At 44.3% G+C, this 19,243-nt stretch overlaps 1 protein-coding gene across 3 annotated transcripts; it reads left to right on the top strand.

Annotated features, from left to right (window-relative positions):
* The first annotated feature begins 5,045 nt into the window (after window positions 1–5,045).
* Window positions 5,046–17,650, top strand: MRPS23 (mitochondrial ribosomal protein S23). 3 transcript variants are annotated; one of them, XM_075590062.1, is made up of 7 exons: window positions 5,057–5,144; window positions 5,291–5,461; window positions 6,276–6,411; window positions 11,663–11,839; window positions 14,110–14,187; window positions 16,370–16,493; window positions 17,379–17,650. In XM_075590062.1, exons 3-7 carry the CDS (start codon window positions 6,368–6,370, stop codon window positions 17,478–17,480), a joined length of 525 nt encoding a protein of 174 aa, XP_075446177.1. In that variant the 5' UTR covers window positions 5,057–5,144; window positions 5,291–5,461; window positions 6,276–6,367; the 3' UTR covers window positions 17,481–17,650. The 3 variants fall into 3 exon arrangements, with proteins under 3 accessions (XP_075446178.1, XP_075446176.1, XP_075446177.1); XM_075590061.1 differs by lacking the exon at window positions 5,291–5,461 and having other exon boundaries at window positions 5,047–5,245; XM_075590063.1 differs by lacking the exons at window positions 5,291–5,461; window positions 6,276–6,411 and having other exon boundaries at window positions 5,046–5,245.
* Window positions 17,651–19,243: the final 1,593 nt, after the last annotated feature.

Genomic DNA, 19,243 nt, shown 5'->3' with positions numbered 1-19,243 from the left:
AAACCCGGATATCAGTCTCCAAGGCCAGAACATGAGTGACATGTGGGTGTTCTGGACCGAAAGTGGCCTTTTCATTTTCATCAAGAAGATCTGATTGTATTCTACAAGCCTTCTTAATTCAATATGCTGTGAAGGTGCTTTTGAGTACTGGACAAGATTGTAGTCACATTAGATTGGAGCTGATCTCATCTCCAGCCAGGGAAAGGGGAACAATTTAACAGCATAGTACTGTATATAATTACAGGCTGTCCTCGGTTATCCAATGGAATCCGTTCTGGAAGTAGCGTTGGATAGTGAAACCGTTGTAAGGGCTGTTCTATTGAGGGCACGCTTGCTACGTGATTGAGTGTGTGTTGTGTCTGTCTGTGTGTGTTGTGTGTGTGTGTCTGTGTTGGTTGTGATATGAGTATGTGTTCTGTGTGTGTTGTGATTATGTGTGCTGTGTCTGTGTTGTGATTGAATGAAGCAGTGCGTAAACGGGGGGGGGGGGCGCAAGATTATCTATGGGGGCGCGTGCAGCGAAACCTGGTGTGCGTGGGCCGGCAGACACTGCATGGGAGGGCCAAGAAGATGTGCGCGGACAGGCAGCCGAAGATGCGCGCGGGGCGAACAGGATAATGCAGGTGGTGGCCACGTGATTGTGTGCGCGCATGCGCGAGGGCTTCGGAGGTACGGGGAGGAGCACGCCCCAGCGCTGTAATGTCAAACGCCCCTCCTTCCGGTGTCTGCCCTGCAATAGCGCTGGGTTCCTGCTCTCCTCCGCTGGCAACCTGCTTCGCTGCGATCCTCTGCAAGTGAAAGGGTAGGCTGCCACTATATCAATCATACTATGAATGTACAGAAATAATTAAAAATAACACAACATTGAAAACGGAAATAAATAATACATAATACTGTAGGTAGGAGTGTGGATGACACTGGGGATAGCAAGCTAAAGAGCAGGGAGAATAAAAAGGCAAATGGGAGAAGGAAAAAAGGGAGGGAAGGAAAAAAAATGGGGGAGAGAGGAAAGGGAGGTAGCAAAGAGATGGATGAATGCCCACCCTAAAGGATTGCCTTTGTGCACGTACGCTCTCCCAAGCTTGGCGCCTGGGGAGACAAACAAAATTGTCTTTGAAGCAGTCAATGCACACAGCCACACACAAAAATAGCCCCGATCCCGGCCCCTCCTCCCTTCCGCTCGTGCTTGCAAAATTATGTGACTCATGCTTGGAGATGTCACCGCTCTCAGCGGCAACGTGGACGCAGCCTAATTTTGCAAGCACGAGCTGTTGAAATATATAAGTATTTAGACATTTGTATTTACATTGTATACCGTTTAATAAAGGTTTTTTTTTTCCATACGATTTTGATTACATCAGGCAGGGGGGACCCGAGAAAGGTCATGGGTGAAAAGGGGGTCTAGGCGTAAAAAGTTTGCTCACCCCTGGCGATATGCCATTCGTTGTATAGTGAAACGTTGAAGAGCGGGGACTACCTGTAATGGTATGATAATGCACTATTCATTTATATAGCACTCTTTACACAGCTTCCAGGCACTAGTCCTCTGCCTGTGTTAGGCCGCGCGTATAGTGACCGCGACAGCGACACGTGACGTCACCCGTCGCCACTAGCGAAAGTTGTATTTCGCTTTGCGGCGGCGGCGCGGGCAACCAGGCCACTGATTGGTTCAGGGGCTGTCACACGAGGCGACAGCCCCTGAAAAATCAAATATTCCCGGCTGCAAAAAATTGCGTCGCCCCATCACGCTTACTATAAGCGCACGCGACGGCGACAATGCATTTGTTTTCGGGCGACGTCGCGTCGCCATCACCGGGACTATAAGCGCGGGCCTAAAGCTCACTGTTTAATTATTGCGCCACTATACAATATGCTGTGAAACTACTTTCCTGCACTGGGGAAGAGAGCAGCTCCATTTAAACAATAGGGACTAAAATATTTTCTTGCACAAAGAAGCGGCTCCACAGCATGTTACATTAGGGCTTTGGAGCTTAAGGACAAAGGAGACAAAGTGACTATCCCACAGTTACAAGGAGCTTGTACTGCTTCAAATCCTGTTTACCCACTTCACAGTTCTAAATGCTTTAAAAGAAATTCTATTCTTCAGCAACCACGCACCAAGCCACAGCTTTTATCAAATGCACTCCCACCACTGTCCATAGTTTGTTACCAATCATAATGCTCATTAACCATTGTAAGATCTAATAGGACATAGCCTTCAACTGAAGCGGAACGCAGGGAAGCAGCTTCATGAGGACAGATTGGGGGCTGACAACAAAGTGAGGGCTGCGGATGCTGATAACTATATCAGACATGTCAATGCCCATTGATTTTCTCCATATCACTGATTCTGAGTTCGTCACTGATTTTTAGCATGAGCGGTTTCATAGACTTCAATATAGTCTGATGAAAGTCAGTCTGGAACAAGTTGGACACTGAACCGAGCCTTCTCCACAATATCTAAGGCCGTGCCTATAGTGCCGTCGATGGCGACTCGACGGGTGACGTCGCCACCGGCGAAAGTTATGTTTCGCCGGGCGGCGGCGTTGCGGGATTCCGGCAATTTGATTTGTTCAAGGGCCGTCACGTGACACAACAGCCCTTGAAAAATCAAAATTTGCCGGCTTCCAGTTTTTGCGACGGCGACGTCACTCCGTTGCTTTGTCGTGCGCACTATAAGCGTACGCGGCAGCAATATTTGTTTTCGGGCGACGTCGCGTCGTCGGCACTATAAGCACGGCCTAAATTGATTGCTGGGGCAGAGCGCGGGGCCTCTGTAACGACCTCTTACCTTCTCTCCGGCTTCTCATAGCGATGACGCATTGCCATGACAACACAGCGGACATCAAATGGTGACACATTTCCATGACAACGTGATGTCGTATGATGCTGCGATGTCACAGAGATTCCGGGGAGCAGGTAACAGAGCAGGGGAGGCGCAACTTTAAAACATTACACACCCCTGATATAGAACAAGACACCATGTTTCTCTTATCGTCAAAGCATTTAATTAACATTAAAAATTGCCAAAAAAATATATATTTGTGTTAGAAATGTGGATACATGCTTTGCTTACCTAATTCCATTTCATTCACTGTCGATATTTCAGTTATACAACTCGCGTAAAAACTGGCAGTTGAGGAGGGTTTTATGCCAGAATTAAAGATGGACGCCGTAAGTGCAAGTCCTCTCACGTTACCATAAGACCTCTGTGGGTTACTGACAGCACTACCAAAAGTATAAACAACAAATCCCTCTGCATGCATTTTACGTTGGGGAAAAAAAAAGGCATGCATTTATTTGCAGAAAGATCACAACAGTTCAGAGAAAGATTCCCTATGTCAGGTGCAGTGAGCAAGTATAGTGCTCCCCACTCTCTTAAATAGTATGGAGGCTGCAAGACCACCACTTAAATTTCCCACCACGCAAATAATGACATTACCGTAAAGCAGGGGTGCGCAAGGTTTTTTTTGGGCCGAAGAAGTCTTCCAGCGATCGCGTCGACCCCATTATGGGCACCCGCGATGGACTGCATGTACTTGCTACGGCACTGCGCAAAATCGCAGTCGCCAGTACTATAAACGCAGCCTTAGGCTGTGCTTATGCCGGCGACGTTGCGGCAAAACAAATGTATTGCCGCCATTGTGTGCGCTTATAGTAAGCGCAATGCGACGTGGCGGCGCGAAATTTGGAGCCGGTCAAATTTGATTTTTCACAGGCTGTCGCCACATGTGACTGCCTCTGAACCAATCAATGGCCAGGTCGCTTGCGACGTCGCTGCAAAGCGAAATACAACTTTCGCTGGTGGCGACGGGTGATGTCATCCGTCGCGTCGCCGTCGCACGCACTATAAGTGCAGCCTTACTCTGACACACACACACACATCTCTCACACTTTGAGAGTTGCCGGCGCATGCACTCTTGACTGATCCTTCCTCTCCCTCCTGTCAACCGGTGGCTGCTGCTGCTGAGCTCGGGAGACGCCGGTCACTGCTATGTGGGGTTCCGCTGGGCCTGGGGCAGCTGGGAGAGTTGTCCCAGCTCTCCCCCCTTGGTGACCGCAGAACCCCCGAGAGGAGCTCGCAGAACCCCGGTTGAAAATCACTGATAAAGTGCTTTGTATTACTTCTATATAAGTTCACATAATGTATACATGATATTTAAAAATATTCAGTTTATCGTTGTATATTTGAATTTGCCTGTATTCACTCATCACTTCTTTGTTTGTTTTATTCCAGTTAATCATTACAGAAGATTTATTACTTTATAGAAATTAAGTGTTTTTTTTTTTCATATTTCTTATACAATTGATATAATCTTTTTTTATATATTAATTTAAAGTACCACTCCTAGGGACAATTTGTTATAATTTTTTTTAAATAGGATGGAAGCAGGAGGTAAGTATCCTGGAAAGGCAGTGGGTCCTCAGAGCTGACCTGGTTCAGCGCTGAAAACATCCCTACTTCAAGCCTATTTTTTTTTTTTTTTTAATTACTAGGATTGCCTCTTTAAGACATACCTTCTGTAAACAATATTCTTTTATGTGCATAAAGAAATATTAAAATATACAGGATATACATATATTTGTATTAGATAGATTTGATGGCTGACATCCAATATATTGGATCGATATTTACTTTATAAGCATAAATGCCCTAAGGGTCTTTGTAAGACAGTAATATATACTAGTGTCACAGTCACTACGATTGTACAAATGAATGAGCTGCTGAAAGATGTAGTACTAATATGTGTTTTCTTTAGTAATTATGCCTAAATTGATTATGGCAGTTTATCTCTGCAATATTATTGCCTGCACAGTAACACGTGCTGCTAGTATCACACTGTCATACATGATGTTCAGTGGATGAGCCTTGTTGCTTAGTTGCTACTTTTATTTGTACAAACACAACTTTATTGCTTTCTCTGTTGTGCTGTCAGCATAACCACGTTAACATATGACCACGAGTGATGTTGCCTAGTTACCATACATACATTTTTTCATTCTTTTGTACAAATGTAACTTTATTGACATTCGAGTCACAATGTGTTTAGTGCTTTACGGTAATGTCATGATGATTTGCGTGGTGGGAAAGTGAAGGGCTGGGCTTGCAGCCTCCATACTGTGGGGAGCACTATACCGGACAGGTTTTTATTTATTATTTATACCTGTTGGATATGTGCTGGGCATTTTCCTGGAGTAGCCCTGATTCCTGACTGGCACTGGAGCAATCTCTTTCAATCTAGAAGTGAGTGCTATTTCTTTCTTAACTCCATTTTCTCTCAACTGACAGCACTATCCTGAATGAGAGGAGCAGTGTTTCCACTTAGCCGAAAGATTCCCGGGAAATGTCACCCCTGGCGCTGAGTGCAGCACAGTGACCATAGAGATGAGGCCAGAGCGCCCCATACCAGCTCCCTTCCTGTCCTACAGATCAGTGACCCCTGGTGGGCTCCCCAGCAAGGTGAGTGTAAGCCATGCTGAGAGTTTCACGTGGAGTGCTGGCTGTGGAGACTGGAAAGCAAAGTCGGGATAATCACCCCATGGACCCCCCCCCCCGAGTCAGTCCCTCACTCTTGTACTATATGTCAGGTTATACTATGTGTTGGTGCAGGGGTGCGCAAACTTTCTGCACTGCGCCCCCCTGCCTGATCTCTCCCAGTGTCGCGCCCCCCCCTCCTTTAATCCTGTGTCAAATGATGTGGCGGGGTCATGTGACATCACATTGCTGTTGCCATGGTGACGCATCACCCGAAGCCAGTTGAATTCAGGTGAGTTAAACAGGCCTCGCCCTGAACAGTGCGGGGTCTCTAACTGCCGCGTCGTCCCCCCCCCCCAAAAAAAAAAATCTTGTGCCCCCGCCCCCAGTTTGCGCACCCCTGTTTGGTGTATAGTGCTGTCAGATTATATTCTTGTCAGTGTATAGTGCAGTGTGGTTATCTACTGTTAGTATGTACATGTACACCGAGTATAACTATACTCCACCACCAAGTCACAATGACCACAGTCCTGGGTACACCTCCGGATTTATTTATTGTAGATCACCATGACAAGATGGGGCTAGAACATGCATGTCACTCACTTTAAGTTAGCCAGCCCCCGGGGTATGGAGACAGACTCGAACACTTACTGCTGCAGAACAGTCAGAGAGAAGGGAATCGAACAGTGCGACGTCTCCTGCTCCTACAAGTTAAAACTGCTGTTAAATCTGCCTATCGCCTTTTGAACACGTTTTTGGACAAAGGCATTTGACCAGGACATTTGATCTGTTGACCCAGGAAATTTAGGTTGAAAGTGGAAACTCTGGTTACGTGGGCAGCAGAGAGTTAAGCAGAGCTCGCGGGCACAGTCTCTGGATCCCTGCAGCAGCATGGCCGGGAGCAGACTGGAGAAACTGGGCACCGTGTTCACCAGGTACCCAGAACAAGATGCAGCTAAATGTCTTTTTGGGGTTCTAAACAAAATACTGTAGAAAGTTGGTTCCCCTGTCAATCGTGACATACAGGATCTTACTAGCAAATGAGCACCACCTATTGGCAATGTAACACGTGCAATGTATTTAAGACAAAGCTCAGTTTATCAATAAAACACGTATTTGGGGGATTTATTTTCATATACTAATATATACATACAAGTACTGATAACCCCCCTGCTGATTACTGATTAAATCAGTAACGGATTTTCAAGCTCCAGTAATTTGCTCAAGGTTCCGAGCATTAAGCTGTAACAGACACTGGAGCTCCACAGCTGACAGGTACAGTTTGAAGGTCTGCATTTGTTTAAGGGGTGATTACAGGCAATGGTTTCCTATGTGAGTTTGTGCCCCTCAGTGTTGCAGGGGGTTGTATCATGTCCAAGTCTATCTCCATTAAAACTACATCCACAAAATGTTGACCTGCTGGATCAAGTTTAAGGGGGAGGTGTAAACAGCTCTTGTGATAATGTCACTAGGTGGGCATCAGCCATCTAGTAACACCCTCAAGGGTAACCTCCTTAGCATTGCATTTATAAAGGCAATTCAATGGTAAATAATTGGGAAGGCTGAATTCTGCCATTTTTAGTCTGCCCAAGCATCATCTGCACTTGTCTAAGGAACAAGATTTGTAGCTATTACAGTATTACCATGGCCTTGTAATAACCTAATGTGGATAAGGCACTCACAAAAAAAGATGCCTCACTGTGTCTGCATCACCCAAAACGAGGTTTGTCGCTCGTGATAGCTTGACTTGGGTGCCTTACTGAAACAACATGTTGCTAATGTCTGAGGAAAGACTGACACGTAAACTTCATATTCATACAGTTTAATGCCATTGTAGTCAGATGTATGTCTTTATTTATATAGCGCCATTAATGTACATAGCGCTTCGCAGTAGTAATACACGTGACAATCATATAAATAACAAATAATACAAATAACAGATCATGGGATTAAGTGCTTCAGGCATAAAAGTAACATTTCGGAAGAGGAGTCCCTGCTTCGAAGAGCTTACAATCTAATTGGTAGGTAGGTGGAACGTACAGAGATAGTAGGAGGGTATTCTGGTAAGTGCGTCTGCAGGAAGCCATGCTTTATGTATCCTGTGTATAGTATTAGCCACAGTGCTACACTCATGCTTCTTTAAGCAAGTGGGTCCTAGAGAGGGTGCTTGTCGGGTATTGAGGGGAAGGGCATTCCAGAAGTGTGGGTCAGTCAGTGGGAGAGGGCTTTATATACAAAGGGGGTAGAGAGAAGACATCCTTGAGTAGAACGCAAGAGTCGGGATGGTGCATAGCGAGAAATTAGGGCTGAGATGTAGGGAGGGGCAGAAGTGTATAATGCTTTAAAAGTGAGGAGAATTGAGTGCGAGATGCAGGATTTGATAGGAAGTCAGGAGAGGGATTTCACCAGGGGAGACGCTGAGACAGATATAAGAAAGAGTAGAGTGATTCTGGCAGCAGCGTTTAGGATAGATTGTAGGGGAGACAGGTGAGCGGCCGGACAGCAGGAGGTTACAGTAATCGAGACGAGAGAGAATGATGGCTTGAGTCGGAGTTTTAGCAGTCGAGCAACAGAGGAAAGGGCGTATCTTTGAAATATTGCACAGAAAAAAAAGCCACAGGTTTTAGATACGTTTTGAATGTGAGAGAGGAGTAGAGTGTGATTCCCTATTCAGTATGCTTGGGCTACTGGGTGAATGATAGTATTTCCAACAGTAATGTGGATGGAGGTAGTAGGGCCAGGTTTGGGAGGAAGTATGAGGAGCTCTGTTTTTGCCATGTTAAGTTTGTCGGCGGAGGGCCTTCCAGGATGATATCGCAGAGAGACATTCAGAAACTTTGGTCTTTACAGCAGCAGGTGTAAGTTATGGGGTTGAAAAGTAAATGTGTGTCGTCAGCATAGAGGTGATATTTAAACCCAAGATATGTGATTAGGTCACCTAGAGAAAGGTGTGTACAGAGAAAAGAGGTACCAGGACAGCCCTGGGGTACCCCACAGAGAGATCGATAGAGGAGGACGTGTTAGCAGGAGATCCAGGATAGAGCTTTGTTACGAATACCAAGAGTATGGAGAATGTGAAGGTCAATAGGGTGGTCCACGGTGTCAAATGCTGCAGAGAGGTCAAGTAATATGAGCAGAGTGTAATGACCTCTGTTTTTGGCAGCATGGAGGTCATTTGTTATTTTAGTGAGGGCTGTTTCAGTGGAGTGAGCAGTGTGAAAGCCAGATTGTCGAGGGTCTAGGAGAGAATAGGTGTTGAGAAAGTGGAGCAAGTGAGAGAATACAAGACGTCCAAGGAGTTCAGAGGCAGGAGGGAGACAGGTCGATAGTTAGAAAGACAGGTAGGGTCAAGCTTGCTGTTTTTGAGTAATTGTCTAACTGTTGCGTGTTTGAAGGAGGAGGAAAAAGTACCAGAGTAGAGGAAGGAGTTAAAAATGTGTGTGAGCATAGGGATTATAGTAGGAGCAAGAGGTTTTAGGAGATGGGAGGGAATACGGTCAAGAGGGCAAGTGGTAGAGGGAAAAGAGGAGATCAGCAGTGGCACATCCTCCTCTGAGACAGCAGAAAAAGAGTCAAGGAAGGCAGGAGGAGAGTTAGGAAGCAGTGTAGGATGGGAGGAGGAAACAGAGGGGATGTTCTGACGTATGGATTCCACTTTTTCCTTAAAATAGTCAGCAAAGTCCTGTGGTGAGATGGAGGAAAAAGAAGAGGCAGCTGAGGGTGGTCCGAGTAGAAAGTCAGAGAAAGAGAAGAGTTGGCATGGACTAGACTTGTGCTTGTTGATTAGTGAAGAAAAGTAGGTTTGTTTAGCCTGAGAGAGGACTGAGTTGAAACAGAATAGCATACATTTGTAGTGAAGGAAGTCTGCAAGAGTGTGAGATTTCCTCCAGAGGCGTTCAGAGGAACGCAGCATGCCCATGTGGGAATTTAGCCAGGGTCTGGCGTTAAAAGGGCGAGGATGTCAGAGAGAAAGCGGGTCATGTAGTTCGAGAGGAGAATAGGGCAGAGTTGTAGTTCCTGATAAGGTTGTCAGGGTCTGGAGCAGAACTGAAAGAGGAGAGGAAGGAGCGTAAAGTGGACTCAATGGCTGGTAGCTTAATAGAGTGCAGGTTTCTGCAGTAACGAGGGGGAGATGGGGAGAAGCGAGAGAGAGAAGATGAGGTGATGGTCAGAGAGGAAAGGGGGAAATGGAGAAATTAGAGAGAGAGGTGTTTAGTGAAAACCAGGTCTAGGTTGTGGCCATCCTTGTGGGTGCTGGCTGCAGTCCATTGTTGGAGGCCAAAAGAAGAGGTTAGAGAAAGTGGTAAGCCCAAGGGTGAGAGGGGTCATCAATGTGGCAGTTGACGTCCCCAAGGAGAAGAACAGGAGTCGGAAGAGAGAAAGAAAGAGAGCCAGGATTCAAAGTGATAAAGGTAGAAGGCGGAGGAGTAGAGGTAGGTGGGTGATATGACTGCCATGTGGACAGGAAGAGAGAAGATCTGGACAGCGTGAGGAGGGAAAAGCAAGAGAGGGAGGAATAGGAAGGGTACAGTAATGGCAGAGGAGAGGAGGAGCCCCACGCCCCCACCCCTGCCATCAGGGCACAGTGTGGGAGAAAGAAAGGCCACCATAAGAGGGCAGCTTCCAGAGATGAGTCAGACTGAGTGAGCCAAGTCTCAGTTTTATAGCAAATAAGAGCAGTGAGTGAGAGAGAAAGAAGTCGTGCACAGAGGGGAACTTGTTAGAGAGGGAGCGAGCATTCCTAAGGGCACAGGAGAAAGGGAGAGAAGGGAGGTTGGCAGGGGATGGGTATGAGGTTGGATGGGTTGACACCAGAATGAGTAGAAGTTGCATTTGGCAGGCGAGGACGAGAGCATGTAGAAATAAGGCAGGGACCAGGATTGGGAGAGATATCCCCAGAAGCAAGGAGGAGAAGGATGCGACAAACATTATTGCACCGATCAAAGAATTAATGTTGTAAAAATAACTTATTAAATGACGCTCAGTGGCGTCAAATCTTGCTTTGACGCACAAGCTTAGACGCAGAGTGCTGCCTTGTATTGCAATACAATGGATTACATTTGTATACTACATGAAATAAGACTATTAAAGTCCATGACCGTGTGAGGTGGTGGTCTTAATAGAATACTTTTGTTGGTTTCAGTTTAGCCTTGGCTCTTTACACTCGGTCTGATTTGGGGAAATTCACTTTACCTGCTTTTAATTAGTAAAGTGATATTTGTCACGTTACTGCAAATATGCATTTGTATCTACGTGACCAAGTGTTTTTAAGTGCCTCCATTACTATACTGTTCTACAGTGCCTGTGATTAATAAAGGATAATGTAATTGTTCATTTTGCCTCCTTTCTCTTAAAGATTCTTTATAGTGAGCAGGGAGACAGAAATGTACTCTTATTATGTAATCGCAAATAAAAAAAATAATCTTTCATATGTATACTACGTACTGTATATACAATATGCTGTAAAATGTAACAATAAAAACTTATTCGCATTATTTAAAGGCAACGGAGCCCATGAGTTCTTTATTGTATTTTGTTTTGAAGTGAACATCTATTGCTCCATTGTCTGTGAGACTATAAGTATATTATAATGAGACGTGTCTGCATGCTGAATGTGTTGTGCACAATTTAGTGTCGTCCTCAGGTGCCACACAAATAATCTTCCAAAAATAATAGTCCAAAAAAAATCTGAAATGTGGATTCCAGGCAGTATAGCGGGTCCCTGAGTACGTAGTAAGGCCCCAAACTGCACCTTGGTGTGGGTGGTATAGCTGTCAATTACAGCAGAAGCTGTCACAGTAGCAAGGCATTTTGGGACGTGACTTTGGAAGCTCCTAGTTACACCCATGCTGTCTGCACACACTGAGGTGCAATTTGGACCATATTGAGCGTGTTTTACAAACCCCCCCCACCCCTTTCCCTAAGCTCAGGACACTATACTGCATGGGATCTGCCAAACAGTTTTGTGGCAATGATGATCTATTAATTAGTGCTTTGTGAAACAAATATTTTCTAGCAGGGGGTGCCCAAAGTAAAGAACCACTGATCTAATGCATTAAGTAGCCGCCTGCCATTCCAATTAATCCATGGATTTACTGCTTTCCTTTCAAATGTTTATGTACTGTATAGTGTCTCTTTAAATTTCTCCCCCTTCCCCCCCCCCCCCCCCTGTTTCTGCTCCCACAGAGTACGAGATCTGTTGCGAGCAGGGGTAATGAAACCTGACCAGAAGCCTGTCTGGTTTGACATATATGCTGCTTTCCCTCCAAAAAGAGAGCCACTCTATGAAAAGCCTGCAAAGCGCATTCTGAATCCACCTGACAATGTGCCTGTCATTCTGTACACTGAGGATGTCATCCGAGCGTGAGTCTTCACGTCTTCTGGTCTTGTATTGATGCCCAAGCACACTTACACAGTCAAACAAATGTTCCCATTGTTACATTTTGTAAAATACAAAACATGAATGCATGTGGATCAACAAAAAAATATGTTCCAGCACACACTGTCTAATAGAAAAATCACAGAAACAAGGAAATAAGCCAAAAATGTAACACTGATTTAATAAAGAACGCACAAGATGTAATCTAAAATTGAAAATCAATGTGAAAACCACAACAGATATAAATGACCCAAAATTGCAAACACAAATGTAAAGAAAAAGGGGGGAAAACACAGGGGAGGGGAAAGGGACAAGGAAAACCCCAACTGGAAAAAGAGGGAGAGGGGGGGAAAAGGGGAGGGGATATAAGGGGGCAACGTTTCTGGGTAACGGCCCATTCCCTCAGGTCTCAGGGGACCAAAGGTACTTCCCTAACCCTGAGCAATACCCGGTTGGAACAGCAGGAGAGGGAGAGAAAGATTTGACATATCACTCATTGAGGACTCTATACAGGTGGATTCAAACTTTTTTTTGCTGTTTCTGGATGTTATTGATCATCTGTGCATTTTGGCACATACATCACTATACCTTCGCTTTACTTTGGGTTTGCATTTTATTTTGGGGTACACAGGGTTAGGGAGGTACCTTTTGGTCCCTTGGGACCTGAGGTAAAGGGTCGTTACCCCGAAACGTTGCCCCCTATATCCCTCCCCCTTTTCCCCTCCCTCCCCGTCTTTTCCCCGTTATGGTTTTCCTTGTCCCTTTCCACTCCCCTGTGTTTTTTCCCCCTTTTTTCTTTACTTTTGTGTTTGCAATTTTGGGTCATTTATATCTGTTGGGGTTTTCACATTGATTTGCAATTTTGGATTACAGATTGTGCTTTTTTTTTTTTTTATTAAATCATTGTTACATTTTTGGCTTATTCCCTTGTTTCTGTGATTTTTCTATTAGACAGTGTGTGCTGGAACATATTTTTTTGTTGATTTATTGTTTAGGAGGAAATAGGGTCCTCCTTGTTCCTTTTGCACCCTGCTTATCGGCTTGCATCATAGTTTTGTTGTGCTGTCTATCCTTTCTGTTCTATGAATGCATGTGGACATACGTCAAACCAATTAAAAGGTCGGAGCACTGGTTGTAGAACCCCAGTTACGAATCCAGCATAATAATCTACTAAAAGAATATACATATATTGGAGGACTTGTAAACCAGAGCTGGATTTACTACCCAGATGGCAGAAAAACAACCACACAATATAAAAGCAAAAACTCCCTTCCAAAATATACATGTAAAAAAGTCCACGGATATTGCAAGATGGGTCACACAACATTTCTGGGCTGAAGTATTCTTTTGACGAATAAACACCTTTTTCAAACAAAGTATGGGTAGAAAAGTCAGGAATAACAACATAATATACTTCAAGCTGCAGTTCAGTCTTTTTTTTTTTTTTTTTTTTTTTTTTTAAATTGATATTTTTTACTTCAATAGTTTCATGTGGGCAATCTCTAATTACCTAAAGAACTGCATAGCTGCCGGTCAATTCGTTCTCCGTCTATTGATCGGCAATGTTTGGCGACATCTTTAAATATGGGGAATGTAAATGGTTGCTATAGGAACAAGCATGCTTGTTAAAATAGAATAGAAGAAAATTGGTCTTTCAAAGTTGTTTTTTTTAAACAGAACTGATTTATTAAAAAAAACACACATGCAGGATATTGACTGAACTGCAGCTTTCAAGGGCCGCATGTACCACCCCATAGCATTGAAAAGGGTAGCATGTTTCAGTTAGATAGGATGTTGCAGCCGTGGGTATGATTTTCTTTTCGCCTTCAGTCAGCTGCTTAGTACAGGTGTGCTGGTGAATAGTGTCCTGCTCCTCTTACACTGAGAACTAGTGATTAGCAGGGGGAAAGCCAGTATTCAATAGCAATCACACTCATTAAGTAGCTGGGAGAAGCTACTGTCCATGCAAACAGCTTCTGTCTGGGGGAGACGGGGATGGGGGGGAGTGCAAGTGAAGTCCTGAGGGACGCCTTTTGCCTATTAATACTTAATATAATGACAAATTGGTATAGTGGGTGGGTCGGAAAATGCATAGGACCCTAGCAAACCTTCCACTTTCATACATGTGTAATTTAAAGCTTCTTTTTATCATTCTCACTACAACATTTCAATGACTTAAGCAGAATACATTTTGTCCAGATACCGAATTAGATTATTCATTATGTTTAAAAATAACACATTCTGTTTCCCACAGCAAATTCTACGAAGCATATGGCAGCGGTCCGAGAGTATTTGATTTGTCCCGAACAAATTTCAAATCCACATCTCAGAGGTAAGACGGTGTATCCGCATACAGTACTACAGTCTATGTGGGTGTGGAAAGAGAAATCAGTATGTAGTGTATGTGATTAACATTTCCAGGTGAACGAAAAATACTAAAAGCTGACTGTGTTATGTGCTATAAACCACCAAATGGATGTTAACCAAACTGTCAGCTTTTAATTCTGGTTGATTTTGGCTACCTTGCCATTAGCGATACAGATAAAGGAACTCAACTTCTGTATGCTATTAGAGTTGAGGGAACTGGCTAGAATGGGGCAATGTTGGAGATGACACAGAAATATTAACACATCTTAATGAGTGAACATTTGGGGATTAGTAAACATGATCTAATTTATTTATTAGAGCATTATTTGAAACAAGTAAAACTCTGCATTTTAGACGTGCAGACTTTAAGGAAAAAACATTTGTAACTGGCAAATGTTCGTTTGGTTTTTAATTAGTTTTCTGTCCCTCTGGTTAAAAGTAGTACTGTATCAGTGTAAGAAATAAACAAAAGGTTGAACTGGAAGGTCAAATTCCATTATTAGTTGAGAACACAGACATGCATAACCTTACATTCTCACCATTTTGGCTCTTAGGGAGAGCATCAATAAGGTTCGTTATGGGTTAACACCCCACGATTTGCGTTTACCTGCATTCATGTACATTTAAAAAATATATATATATATTTATAGCAAAAGATTAAAAAAAAATTAAGTCTGAAAAATCAGTTCCAAATTCAGAATTCTTTAGATACCTCCAGCTAAGAGCTTTCTATGATAAATTTCCCATTCGAGCTCAACGCACTAATTTTGAACAGCTCTGTTCTACTGGAACAGGAACCAAGGGACTTATCTCTACGATGTACAAGGCGGTAGTCTGACCGACTCCTGACGCCGACGTGACATTAAAATATAAGAATAGATGGGAAAGAGATCTAGGGGACACACTAGAGGACGAGGACTGGGACTATATTGTCTTGGCGGCAGCTAAGAGCTCAATCTGCATGACATTGAAGGAGAACGCGTATAAGGTCCTGATGAGGTGGTATTTGACCCCATTACGATTATCAAAGTTTGTCAGGGGCTACCCTCCATTGTGCCCTAAACAATGTGGGGAGCAGGCAGACTTGCTGCACATGCTGTGGGGTTGCACCAAGATACTCCCAATCTGGGAAGATATCAGAAATTGGCTCCAGAGAATTCTCGATTGCGCGATCCCTTTGGACCCCTGGTTGTTTCTGCTGGCCAGACGCACCCCGGGGTTAAACAGGTCGGAGCACAAATTAATTGCACATTTTGCAACTGCCCTGAGGTGCGAAATCGCAGCATTGTGGAAGCAGCCCGAACTACCAAATATCCCAAAAATCAGAAATAGAATTTGGCATGTTTGCCGGATGGAACAGTTAACGAGTCTGGTTAACGACACCAGCACAAACTTTCTAAAAGTCTGGGCTCCATGGTTAGCCCTGAACGATATCCCAGGGATCAATGCCTCCAACATACTGCTTTAATAGCTCTAGACGCGTTCTCCTTGGATGAGTGTGGCTGACGGGGAGACATAGAATACAGTCAGCAAAGAGGGACAACTAAATTCGGTAGTAAAGTGAGTGAGCAGGGGCTAGTGTACACACTCGCGGACGTACGCAAACATTAAGATAGCAGCTAGCCCGAGATCTGACGGACCTGAAGTCTTCAAAGCCCAAATGATCCGGAGCCTTTCTGTGGCCGTAATCTCCAGGACGAGCCCATCTGATCCGGAGCCTTTCTGTGGCAGCCCCCCCCCTCCCCACCTCTTCCCTTGAGTAGTCTGGTTGGTCTGTGCGTAACCCCGGTATGTCTTTTGTGAGTCCAAATACAAAATGAGTTGTTATGTGTACTGTTATATACGACAATGGGTTGGTAGAGTATGTGATGATTGTACCATACACGCAATAAAAACTTTTTTGGTTGAAAAAAAAAAGATTAAAAAAATAAAACTATGTGCCACTGCAATACACACATTACCTAAACCCACTAAAAAAACATTAACCAGCTGTTTTTACAAACTTCTTTGTTGTGAATGTTAGGTTAGTGACTATTACATATTTCTACATTAGAGGCAACATGTTTTTTAATTACACAAATAAAAACGTCATTAATAAAATTTAGGATTTTTATTTAAAAAAAAAAAAAATGTTGTGTCAATTTTAGGTTTGTGGAAAAATTCAGTGAACTTCAGAAAGTAGGAGAAGTGGATGAGCAGAATTTGTTTGAAGAGACAGGGAAAGCCCTCCTCGCCGAAGGCATTATTCTAAGGAGAAAAGGAGTGCCTGTGGTAAGAGCCATATCAGATTTCACTCCAGGACTAGCACTTTTTGTGCCAATAGAGATCATGCAAAACCAGTTTCCGTGTAGTTGTAGCCCATGTGGCTAACATTTGTAATTACCTTTGCACACGTAGCTTTGTAGTTACTCAGTATTGTAGCACATCTGTCAGCATTGTAATACCTGACATCTGCAGGTCTTCGGCCGCGCTTATAGTGCCGTCGCCTGCGACGCTGACGTCACGCTGGAGAAATCAAATTGTGACTGCCAACGATCGCGACCAAGCCGTCGCGCCTACTATAAGCGCACGCGACGGCGTCCATATTTGTTTTGACACGACGTCGCTGTCGCCGGCATTATAAGCGCAGCCTTATCAAGTCTTCACATCGCTGTCTGTAAAGACAACTGGACAACGACTGAATCATTGACAGGAGTTGTCACAATTGACATGCTATCTTGATGCTGTTTGACTTTATGTAGTGGGTGGATTTTCTATTTGCCAAGTATTTGTGATCTATAAATCAGGGCACGCTCTTCCCCACAACATTTAAACTGATTGCTGTGGGGGAGAACACGGGGCGTCTTAGGTGCCGGCATCTCCACCTGCTATCACGCAAAGACACAACAACACAACGTAGCAACAGGAGATGCTGATTAAGGTAACAGGCCTCGCCATACTCCCACTGCACTGGGCTCTGCCCAACTCCCAGCTGGCCACCCACCCACAAATACCTACCCCCCCTGTTTTCCAGTATTCTCCATGTGTCTTTTCCCCTTTCATTTGAAGTGCTGCACTTGCCTTTTGTGACTTGTCAAGCACACAGAGGCAAGTTGATACCACTGGCGGTGTAAATGATGTCCTTTCTAATAATAAAGTTTGCATTTTATTGTGTAGGTACGGCAGCAGCCACCTCCAGAGCCTGAAAATCGTGATCCGTTGCTGAAGAATAACTTGAAGAATATTTTTGAGGAGATGCAGGAGCAGAAATCCTCTTAGATTGAAAGACTTTCCACACCTCAGCTGTCATGATAAGACCCCGGGATTCAATACAGTTGATAAACCACTTGGGGAATTTGCCATCAGTTTTAACACCCTATGCTGGGTAGTGTTGCGATGCATTGAAGCTGCATTGCATATTTTGTCATTAAAGTTTGGTAAAGCATCAATCATAGAAAATCAACTCAAAAATATCATTTGTTTTCCGATTGAAATGGCTGTTCGTAAGTTTTAAAACCCTACTTTTTGTATGTTTTGTGGCATTTTAAATTCCTGAGGTACAGGGAACGAAGAAGCATGGTCTCAAAGATAAATCGCTCTGGCGGTCAGGGATTGCCATTAAAATTTTTTTTTTAAAAACGCCATATTGAAATAGGAATCCCAGTTGTTTGTTTTGTTTTTTTTTTTTACTACATCCAGGTAGTGAGCTGGGGTGTCCCGGGAGCTGAATCCTATGTTCAACTCCAGGGGGCTCCCTTTTTCCCATGATACACTGTTAGACAAGGTATCAGCGTTCTCCATGGGAATCAAAATTGCGGTTTAAATCTCCTGCATCATGCAGACCAACAGGAAGTCATCTTAGTATTGGGCGACCATTAAAATCCCAACATAAACACAGGGGAAGGTATCGGTATCACTTCCTAAGTATCGGAGCCCATATGTGGGCAACTACTGTTGGTGTAAAGCAAGCATGTCAAACTTAAAGGCTAACACGGGCCAAATAAACAAGGTTTAAGTTTATGTGGGCCGCAAAAAAAAAACTTAAATTTTCATAGAAACTTAGGTTTATTTCGAAAAGTACAGTATAAAAAAAGAACGATAAAATTAATGTTTTTTTCCTGACACTTGGCATCTCTGACTCTCTCTCTCTGACTGACTGACTGACTCCCTCTCTCTCTCTGACTGACTCCCTCCCTCTCTCTTTCTGACTGACTCCCTCCCTCTCTCTTTCTGACTGACTCTCTCTCTGACTGACTCTCACTGTCTCTCTGACTGACTCTCTCTCTGACTGACTGACTCTCTCTCTCTGACTGACTCCCTCTCTCTTTCTGACTGACTCCCTCCCTCTCTCTGACTGACTCTCTCTCTCTCTCTCTGACTGACTCTCACTGTCTCTCTGACTGACTCTCTCTCTGACTGACTGACTCTCTCTCTCTGACTGACTCTCTCTGACTGACTCTCTCTCTCTCTCTGACTGACTCTCACTGTCTCTCTGACTGACTCTCTCTCTCTCTGACTGGCTGACTCTCTCTCTCTCTGACTGGCTGACTCTCTCTCTCTCTCTCTGACTGACTCTCTCTCTGACTCTCTCACACACTCACTCTCTCCCTCTCTCAGACACACACACAGACACTTTATTATTAACCCCTTCCTTTGCCAGAGATGGGCCAGCACTACCCACAGTGATGCATGCAAGGAAGACTCATCAAAGGGGATGAGACAAATGACAACTAGCCCAACCAATATATTAAGAACACAGATGTTGTGTATAAAGTTGTTGAAGAAAAAAATTGACTGATTCTCTCTCTCCCAAGCCCACGTGTGCAGCCAGGAGAGCTGACAACGCGATACATGGCTTTGAAGGCGGGCGGTGGTGTTAGCAGATGGGAGAGCTCGCGGCACACTGAGCTTCTTGCTGATTGGCCTGTGCTGTGGTTTGACGAGAGTGATACGGGGGGGCCCGCTTGCTGCAGGCCAAAAAAAAAATTCTGGCAGCGTGCCAACACGCGCCAGCCAATCAGGAGAGGGGGGAGGTTCCCACC

The sequence above is a fragment of the Ascaphus truei genome, chromosome 3 (genome assembly GCF_040206685.1).
Source record: "Ascaphus truei isolate aAscTru1 chromosome 3, aAscTru1.hap1, whole genome shotgun sequence".
In the NCBI taxonomy this organism is placed as follows: Eukaryota; Metazoa; Chordata; class Amphibia; order Anura; family Ascaphidae; genus Ascaphus; species Ascaphus truei.
This window is presented reverse-complemented; position numbering and strand designations above follow the sequence as displayed.